The 11227-nt window shown below is 32.0% G+C and overlaps 1 protein-coding gene and 1 pseudogene across 1 annotated transcript; both read left to right on the top strand.

Annotated features, from left to right (window-relative positions):
• The first annotated feature begins 479 nt into the window (after positions 1-479).
• Positions 480-1599, top strand: LOC111890306 (uncharacterized; annotated as a pseudogene).
• A 6203-nt stretch (positions 1600-7802) lies between these two features.
• LOC111890284 (NAD(P)H-quinone oxidoreductase subunit H, chloroplastic) lies at positions 7803-8342 on the top strand. Its single transcript, XM_023886427.2, has one exon. It carries the CDS (start codon positions 7806-7808, stop codon positions 8340-8342), a length of 537 nt encoding a protein of 178 aa, XP_023742195.2. The 5' UTR covers positions 7803-7805.
• The last annotated feature ends 2885 nt before the right edge of the window (positions 8343-11227 follow it).

Here is an 11227-nt window from a genome sequence, read left to right as displayed (position 1 = left end):
GGATAATAGGAACGAAAAAACTTGAAAGACTTAATGGAATTGCACTAGAAAAAAATATCTTTTTTCTTTCTCTATATAGAGATATAATGCTTGTCATAATTTGTGAACTAATGCAACGTCTAATTTGATTTCGTAATTAAAACGTTAGGTTGAAATATCTATGGATATTGCTACAAGAAACATTTTATTCAAGGATTAAGTTATTACTCAAAAAAGAATAATTTATATTATTAAAAGATAAGATGAATTCAGAAGCACTTTATTATAAATATAGCAAACGAAATTCCAATGTCTAATGGGGACCTTACAATGGATTTGATTTTCTATCTATATATCCTACAAACATATTAAGAAAAATAATAATGGACGGGTCCTTAGATTGATTTGTGACCTTTGAGGAGCCATATGAGATGAAAATCTCATGTATAGTTCTGGAATATGGATGGGAACGGTGATGTTATCATCCACTATGATTATCTAACAGTTCAAGTACAGTTGATATAGTTGAAGCGCAGTCAAAATATGGTTTTTGGGGATGGAATTTGTGGTGTCAACCTATAGGCTTTCTAGTTTTTCTAATTTCTTCCCAAGCCGAGTGTGAACGATTACCCTTTGATTTACCAGAAGCAGAAGAAGAATTAGTAGTAGGTTATCAAACCAAATATTCCGGTATAAAATTTGGTTTATTTTACGTTGCTTCATATTTAAATTTACCAGTTTTTTTCATTATTTGTAACAGTTCTTTACTTCGGGGGTTGGAATCTTTCTATTCCGTACATATTTGTTCCCGAGGTTTTTGAAACTACTAAAAGAGGTAGAGTCTTTGGAACAATAATTGGTATCTTTATTACATTAGCTAAAACTTATTTGTTCTTGTTCATTTCTATCGCAACAAGATGGACTTTACCGAGACTGAGAATGGACCAATTATTAAATTTTGGATGGAAATTTCTTTTACCTATTTCTCTAGGTAATCTATTATTAAGAACTTGTTCCCAACTTATTTCACTGTGAAAAAATACTTCTATATTCATATTCACGACTTGTCTCAAACAAGAGAAAGAAACAAGTATCCTATTTTTTATAGATATTCACGATATGTTCCCTATGGTAACTGAGTTCATGAATTATGGCCAACAAATAGTACGAGTCGCGAGGTATATTGGTTAAGGTTTCATGATTACCTTATCACACGCGAATCGTTTACCTGTAACTATTCAATACCCCTACGAAAAATTGATCACATCCGAGCGTTTCGACGGATGAATCCACTTTGAATTTGATAAATGCATTGCTTGTGAAGTATTTGTTCGTGTATGTCCTATAGATTTGCCCGTTGTTGATTGGAAATTGGAAACTGATATTAGAAAGAAACGATTGCTTAATTATAGTATTGATTTTGGAATATGTATATTTTGTGGTAATTGCGTTGAGTATTGTCCAACAAATTGTTTAGCAATGACTAAAGAATATGAACTTTCTACTTATGATCGTCATGAATTGAATTATAATCAAATTGCTTTGGGTCGTTTACCAATGTCAGTAATTGATGATTACACAATTCGAACAATTTTCAATTTGCCTGAAATAAAAACTTAAGAACTCATTTTCATCTAAAAGAATTAAGGTTTTTATTTGGTGAATAATTACAATTATATTGATTAGGGGGCGTGAATTCTGTTTTAATTTATATTGAAAATCTATTTCTATAGTCTATATTGAGGATTTGCAAATATATGGATTCAAATTACTCTTTCGAGAGATTAAGCCAATAACTATATCTCCATCAATCCATATCCATGAAAATGGAATTTTTTTTTATAAGAACTATTATAAAAAGTAGAGTTACTTCTTTTTTCCTGACCAGGTCAATAAAGTTATGAAAGATTTTGATTTATTTATCTCTGATTTATATATAATGGATTTACCTGGACTAATACATGATTTTCTTTTAGTCTTTATGGGATTGAGTCTTATATTGGGGGGTCTAGGAGTAATAATACTTCCCAATCCTATTTATTCTGCCTTTTCATTGGGATTGGCTTTTGTTTGTATATCTTTATTCTATATTCTATCAAATTCCCATGACAAATGTTGTATGGAATCAAAATTTTATTATTTCGAGTAATTTTTGATCCAATTTAACGGATCTTTTACATATCTATATTTTTTTTTATGAAGAGAATATTATTTATAGAAAAAATAGATAATGAATAAGAAATAATAATTTTTTTTTGAATAATAGATGTCTTTCACATCCAACTATAACAATAATTTTCAAATGGCAGTTCCAAAAAAACGTACTTCTATATCAAAAAAGCGTATTCGTTAAAAGCTTTGTCATTAGGGAAATCTCTTTCTACTGGGAATTCCAAAAGTTTTTTTGTACGACAAACAAATAAGTTCTAATATATTGGAATAATCGAAATGGATTTGACTCACAAATTTGGCTCAATACTTTTTTGAATATGAAATTAACAATGAGCACTCCCTATTCTAATCAATAAGAAATAGACCAGTATAAGATTTTTGAGTAAATTATACGATTCGTCATTTGTCCAAGTGTTAAATTGCACGTTGAGTCCTTATTTTCAAAAATTAACTCGAACTGTCCCTGTAATGTATTTTTTTAACTCGGACCTTCCCCGACGGACATAAAATGTCTATTTTACCCTTTTTATTTGTTTTTTGATATATTTTATGATTTGTTTGTTATTAACTATTTAAAAGAAAAATAAAAAATCCAGAAAACAAAAAATGGGCCCACCACCCCCAAACACTTACCATCTACCCTAATCCTACCCACACCATTCAATCCCATTCGGTTCATCTTCTTCACATGGGTTGCCGGAGCTAGAGAGAAATGGGTTGTTGGATCCACCACCGCCATCGCTTCACTCCACCTGCACATTGTTTCTCCTGCCAGAAACAACCATCACGAAACTGATATTATTCCCTTTCCCTTTATCTTTCTCCTCCCCCTTTCTTTTATCACTTGCATCCACAACCCTGTATCAGGTCTGAGGTCTTCATCATCTCTTCAAATCTTCACCTCCATGTATCAGATCTGAACGCCTCCAACGACGTAGCTAAAACGATGCCACCACCATACCTGCAACTCGTAGAGTGGTCGGAGAAGACGAAGGAAGAGTGGAACAAGATGGGTTCGGGTGGAGCTTTTTTTGCACCGAGTCTCCTATTCTCACTGATTTCTTTGAAAGCTCCTTTGTTTTTTATGGAAGTGATTTCCGGAGAAGAAGACAACCACCATACGTAGGATTTTGATTTTGATTTTAGTTTCTGGAACTAGTGTCGATTTTATTTTCTAGAACCAATTTCAAGTTTCTTTTTTTATTTTGGTTTGGTTTGGGGCTCTTTAAAGGTGGTTGTTGGAGGCAAATGGTGGTGGTTGCTGGAGGCAAAGGGTTGTGGAAGCTAAAACTGGTCGGAACCCTTCATCTTCTTTGACGTTTAGTAGACGTGATCGTTGGTAGGCGGTTGGAGGTGATGGTAGGTAGTCGGAGATGGAGGTCAATGGATGGCTGGAGAGTGGAGGTCACTAGATGCATCTCCTCCTCCACTGTATGTATTGCAACACCTAAGCAAGAAAAATGAGATTCATGGTGCTCCTTCCTCATTCTCATCAATCTCCTTTTTCTCATTAAGTCGGAAAAATGAGATTCACAGTCACCGGCGACAAAGAGGAGAACATAGACTTCTAATTGATTCATGCTTGAATGAAGATATAAAGAGATAAAGAGGGTATACGTGGTGGGGTCCATTACTTTAAATAAACAAATGAATAATTAATTAATTAAATATAACTAACAAATAAAAAAGATAAAGATAAGGGAAAAATCGTCTTTTTATGTCTAGCTAACGAAATTAGGGATGAAGCGTGCAAAATTTAAACAAATGAGGGACTTTCCGAGTTAATTTTTAAAAATAGGGACTCAATGTGCAATTTGAAACTTACGTTAGGGACGAATCGTGTAGTTTACTCAAGATTTTTTATTTCTTTGTAGTATATTTTCGACAAAACTGCAAGATTGGTCCATGTGGTATTCAAAAATCTTTGGATGGGGTCCAAAAACTTTCCCACTTGCATAGAAGGGTCAAAATCAAAGTTTTTCTGTGTTTTTAGTCCAAAAAAACTTGAAAAGACGATTTTGCCTTTTAAATTTAAATTTTCCTTTTTTTATAACTATTTTAATGTTATTTTGATTTAAGAAAAAAAAGAATAGGACCACCACCCACCCCATCATACTCACTCTCTCTATTCTCTCTCTCTCACACACTCACACATACACACTTCGTCTTCTTCCCTATGTAAGACAATGAAACTTAAATAAATACTTCACATTACATATCACACATACACACTTCGTCTTCTTCCCTATGTAACACAATGAAACTTAAATAAATGCTTCACATATACATACCTATACCTTAACTCATAAAAAAAACACACACCTGCAACTCAAAAACACACACACAACTACAACTCAAAACACACACACACACACACATATACACTGTTAAATCGGTCACACATATACCCAATAGCATATACCACGAACTCAAAACACACACACACACTGCCAAATGGAAACACATTCTGAGAATCATCCTCTAGTATGAATCGCTGGAAGAACTTACCTAATGGAGTCACCAGAGAAATCAATGTCGATGAAACTCTTACCCTTCCTTCCGATGAATAGGCAACAGCAGGACGATGACACTGTAGGAGTTAGCGGGTGAATGAAATGTTCGGAAATTAGAACTCGATGTTGATGAAAGGTAATTTCTTTGATGGTGGTGTTTCTGAAGAACAGAGACGGAGATGTCCAAGAATGTTGACAAACTGTGGTGGTTCTCGTGAGAAGCAAACAATGGAGTGTTTGGCGCACCGCTACTTCTTTCTGTCTGTCCTCGGGCACCTCCCCGGCACAGATCATAGCTGTTGCAGAAATCTAGATCCAACACACCCTATCCAACTACTTAAAATAAAAAAATAACAAGTTTATCCACCTTGAAAAATCCTAAATCGAAGTTTAAATCCCAAAATAAAGAAGCAAATTCAAAAGGTTAGTAAAATCATAAGAATTTTTTTCGGAGATATGTGCCTGAATAAGTAGAGAAAGCAGCAGATTGAAGGGGTTTTTTTTGTCGAAATAAGTAGATTAGAAGGAGTCGTAACATCAGCAGTGATGTATTTTTATATCAAAGCTTGGTGTTCCAAGTCCACCCATTGTGATGATGGTTTGAAAGGCCCTCCAACTCCAACACCATAACCTGCAAAGCACCCATCTAAGACTTTGATATCATTCTTATGGGTTTCATTTGGGTTTGCTCTTCAACACACACAAATGATGCTGTTTGTTTGAAAAGAGCAATGAATATGTCATATAGCAGGATCTGGGATGGGGATTAGAAGATCGAGCAACAAAGACAAGATTGAGTGGATGTGATAACGATGGGCACACACAGAGAGAGAGAGAGAGAGGGAGAGAGAGAGAGAGAGAGAGAGAGAGAGAGAGAGAGGGAGAGAGAGAGAGAGAGAGAGAGAGAGAATGGTGGGGTGTTAGGTCCTATTTGTTTTTTTTCTTTTCATTTTTTTAAAATCAAAATAACATTTAAATAGTTATAGAAAAAGGAAAAAAGAAATTTAAAGGGCATAATCGTTTTTTTATGTTTTTTGGACCAAAAACAGAGAAAAAACTTTATTTTGGACCTTCTATGCAAGTGAGAAAGTTTTTGGACTCCAACCAAAGTTTTTTTAATACCACATGGACCAATCTTACAGTTTTGTCTATATTTTCACTAATATTTTTATGGTGGGGAGTCTTATTTTCCCCATCGACCTCTACAATAAGAGTAAATTATTGAAATCATCCCTATGGTTTGGTCAAAATTGCACGTTTGGTCCCTAACTTTTTTTTGCACTCAGTTAGTCCCTATGGTTTGATTTTGTTGCATTTTTTGTCCCTTACATACATAAAGTTAGGGACCAAACGTGCAATTTTGACCAAACCATAGGGACGAAAAATGCAACAAAATCAAACCATAGCGACAATCCGAGTGCAAAAAACATGTTAGGGACCAAACATGGAATTTTGACTAAACCATAGGGACAATTTCAGCAATTTACTCTTACAATAATGAACAATTTTTCTTTTTCTCAGTAAGGGCAGATATAATATTTTTAGTTCAAATTAATGGATTGTTGAAACTAATGGATTACATGGCAAAAAAATTTGGATAACTTTATGACTTCTTAATTTATAATTTTTTATAATTTTTAAAAATTACTATATGAAATGGATTTACCATATATCTCGAATTTTGAGCCCAATTAATAAAAGAACTTCATTGTTGGGATATTATGTATAACCAATCTGTCAAATGTCAGAAAAATTACCATATCCTATATTCAAAGGAAAGAAATGGATATGCGTATAATGAGTAGGAATTTAAATCTTACACAATTAATGAAAACATGAATATTAATTATGGAACCTGCTCGCCCATCTCTCAAAAATGACTGACAGTTTTTTATGTATCAAATCATAGGTATTTCATTGGTTTATAAAAGTAAGTACCAAAGTAATCAAAGATACCAAAAACAAGAAAATGTTGCTAAAAATATAGACAAAAGGAATTCTGATTTGCTAGTTCCTGAAAAAAATTTATCGTCTAGACGCCATAGAGAATTAAGAATTCTCATTTCTTTTAATTTGAATTTAAAGAATAACACTGGTGTGGATAGAAACACATTAGTTTACAACGAGAACAAGATAAAAAAAAATTGAGTCAATTTTTGGATGAAAATAAAGATTTTGACATAAAAAAATGAATTAATTAAATTCAAGTTCTTTTTTTGGCCTATTTATCGATTAGAAGATTTAGCTTGTATGAATCGGTATTGGTTTGATACAAATAATGGGAGCCACTTGAGTATGTTAAGGATATATACATATATATATATATATATATATATATATATATATATATATATATATATATATATATATATATATATCCATGATTAACAATTTTGAGTTTCCTAGATATTCTATTGTTCTATCAATCAGTTTTGTCCGTGATCTAAATATATCCATGTTATATGCAAGCAACCAAATGAACATATGCACTGTTTTACATTCCAGTCTAGGATAGTGCAATAATAAGGAAATGACGTAGGAAAAATGTCGTATCAATTAAAGCTAGAAATTAATCAACAAAATTTTCGTACTAAACTATTTGGTATCGTCTTTTTACTATACAAATGAATTCCAAAATAGGATTTATTAATTGACAAAACCAGGAGTCTATAAAAAAAATCTGATTATTGTGTATACTATATTAAAATTTCTGACATTATTATTACTGCTTAATAAAATCAATATCTGTAAAAAGGGGTGTGTGAAATTATTTTATAGTAAAAAATTCATTTATTTCAATTATTTTTCAAGAACAAGAAGAAAACAAAGAAAATAGAGGATCTGTTGAATTTCAAGTAGTAAGTTTCACCAATAAGATACATAAACTTATTCACATTTGGAATTACACAAAAAAGACTATTTATCTCAGAGAGGTCTGCCGAAATTCTAGGAAAACATCAATGGTTACTGACTTATTTGTCAAAAAAAAATAGAGCGCGTTATAAAGAGTTAATAGGACAGTTGAATATTCGAGAGAGAAAAACTCGTTAATTTGAAGAGTTAGTTTGAATTATCGCTTAAAGTTTGATGAACTTCTTTTCGTTTTCAGCAATTCATGGAAGAATGAATTAGGAAAAACCTATGACTGGACCAACTACAAGAAAATACCTCATGATAGTCAATATGGGACCTCACCACCCATCAATGCACGGTGTTCTTCGACTCATTGTTACTCTAGATGGTGAAGATGTTATTGACTGTGAACCAATATTGGGTTATTTACACAGAGGTATGGAAAAAATTGTAGAAAGTCGAACAATTATACAATATTTGCCTTATGTAACACGTTGGGATTATTTAGCTACTATGTTCACAGAAGCAATAACTGTAAATGCACCAGAGCAATTAGGCAATATTCAAGTCCCTAAAAGGGCCAGCTATATCAGAGTCATTATGTTGGAGTTAAGTCGTATAGCTTCGCATTTGTTATGGCTTGGCCCTTTTATGGCAGATATTGGGGCGCAAACTCCTTTCTTCTATATTTTTCGAGAAAGAGAATTGATATATGACCTATTCGAAGCTGCCACCAGTATGCGAATGATGCACATATTTTTTCGTATTGGTGGAATCGCTGCTGATTTACCTCATGATCATTTGGATAATATATCAACGTCTTGATTGAAAGGAATTCCTAAGAATCCAGCGAACAAAGTAAATAGAATCAATATAAGTATTGGGAAATACATAGTATTATCCGATTCTATGGTCTTGGTATACCCCTAGAGGGACTTGAGCCCTCGTTTTCTCCGTGAAAGATAAAGGTCGTAACCACTGGACCATAGGGGCCTATGGCCACCTTTAGGAAATCAAAAGGCACTACACAATACAAATCCAATAGGGAATAAGGCCTAAGGCCACCTTAACTTAAATATAAATCAGCCGAGGGACACCTTTAGAAGATGAATAGGATATTAATCAACCTGAAAAACTCGTTATCTTTTTTGGGGGTTAATGGTAATAAAACTTTACCATTAAACTATACAATCTTTCAACTTTATTTCATTGGTTTTTCTCGTCTTTATCTCTCTCATTGAGAAAAAGTTTTGCATTGGATCCAAGATACGATACGTCTGAATCAGCAGAGCAGGAGATGCAAAAAAAAATTAAAAAAAAATTACCAAAGTCTGATTTGGGAATTTTATTGAGCCCTAAATCATATCAAAGTCATATCAAATTATATATATATATATATATATATATATATATATATATATATATATATATATATATATATATATATATATATATATATATATAACACTATCAACTATCAATTGACGACAGGAGGACAATAAAAAATAAAAGAAGAGAAAAGACATTAGGTATATCCTCTTGGTTCATCAATACAACATTCCTTTAGTTTTATGGTATTAAATATTCAAGTAGATTAGAATATCAATACCGTTTTACATTATAATATAAGAAACTAACTCAGTTTTTATATTATAAAAAAATCCCAAAGCATAGTAAGACTAAGCAGGAAAATTATGTTTCTAGGACTGTTTTCTCAATTCCGTTCCATTTGCATCTCTTAAAAATGACAATTTAAATTAAATTGAAATTAAGTATAAATTTGAATTCCACCTATCTCAAAGATTCCAGTCAAAGATTCATGGAATCGAAATTCCATCATTGCTATAGGATTTGATGGATAACGAGCCAGCCAAAATGGTTTTTTTAGAGAATTCGAGATGGATGAATATAAATAACTAACAATTTCAAAATATTATGGGATAGACGTAATGTCCACAATACCTGGATTTAATCAGATACAATTTGAAGGACTTTGTAGGTTCATTGATCAGGGTTTGACAGAAGAACTTTCTAAGTTTCCAAAAATTGAAGATACAAATCAAGAAATTGACTTTGAATTATTTTTGGAAAGATATCAATTGGTAGAACCCTCGATAAAGGAAAGAGATGTTGTGTATGAATCACTCACTTATTCTTCTAAATTATATGTATCTGCAAGACTAATTTGGAAAAACGATAAGCATGGTTTTTTTTGGGTTGTCTTCATTTATGCAACTTGATAGGATGACAAAATGAGAGAGGTAGAATTTATTATGTGAATAATAAATTGGTACTTGAAAATGGTTTTATTAATATATTACAAGATTAATATATTATTTGGAAATCATATTATTTAATTAGTATTGATCATAAATTAATTTGGAATTAATTTAGTGATCAAAGAGACTAATTAAATAAATGGAGGACTGTTATGCAAATCATTGATAGTTGCATAATTAGGCTAATTGACTCCATAGAGTGGAGTGGACGAAACTTATGGGAAAACCCATAAGATTTTGTCCATGGGTTCTAAGGAAGGAGTTCATGGGTTGCTTGTTGCCTAAGTTAGGTATTAAGGTTTCCACTTGAAAACCCTAGCAGCCACATCTATATATATATATATATATATATATATATATATATATATATATATATATATATATATATATATATATATATATATATATATATATATATATATATAGGACCCCATACAAGGGGATTTTCAGACTAAGCATTCAAGAAAGAAACCTTAGCCGAAATCCTTCTCTCCTAAGTCATCCTCCCTGCATTGGGTGTTTGTGACTCCATTAGAGGTGCAACACTTGGGGCACTAGGCTTTCAGAAGTCAAGATCAAGAAGGATTAAACTTGTTATTACTACATAAAAAGAGAGGTAAGGATTCTAACCCCAATCATATGTGATTTTTAAAATATGTAAGCTAGTTATAGGGTTATTGCTTTGGTATTCATAGTTGTATGTTCAAATTAGAAAAACCTACATCCAAAGCAATTAGGGTTGCATGTACACCATAGGAATGATGTTATCTTCAAAACCCAACAGTGGTATCAGAGCCTAGGTCGTTTTTCTATTAAATAGATGCAAAAGTGAACTGCCAAAAAAATCAAGAAATCGAAAATTTTGTTGTCTGATTGATGAACTCGCCGAGTTCATGTATGGACTCGATGAGTTGCTTGGACTCGACGAGTTCCATAGTGAACTCGACGAGTTGAGTGACCTGGTGCCAGTTTTTTCGATTTTTTGGTCAGATTTTGATTAGCATTATTACCAAAACTCGTTTTTCTTGCCTAAATTCGATTTTTTATGATTGGTATGGATATATTTATCAAAATCGGTGGATTTGGTTAAATATGGATAATATATGATTATTTTGATTCAAATATTTAACCTAGTAATTTTGAAAAAAGTTGTAAATTACACCCTTTAGGTTTTACAGTTTAAATTTGAAATTAAAAGTTTTAGCTTTTGAAATTTAAATTGTTAAACCCTAATATTTTGAAAGGTTTCAAAATTTGTTCTCAAGTTTTGGAATTTAAAATTTAATTAAAAAGTCTTAATTTTGAGATATTAAATTCTAAAACCCTAGTATTTTGAATAGTTCAAGTTACACCCTTATGGTTTTATTAAATTAATTAAATGTGTAATTAAAAGTGAGAATTAATAAATCCATAATGACATGCTTTAAAATT

Source organism: Lactuca sativa, chromosome 4 (assembly GCF_002870075.4).
Source record: "Lactuca sativa cultivar Salinas chromosome 4, Lsat_Salinas_v11, whole genome shotgun sequence".
Classification (NCBI taxonomy): Eukaryota; Viridiplantae; Streptophyta; class Magnoliopsida; order Asterales; family Asteraceae; genus Lactuca; species Lactuca sativa.
The sequence above is the reverse complement of the archived record's forward strand: the minus strand, read 5'-3'. Positions and strand labels throughout refer to the sequence as shown.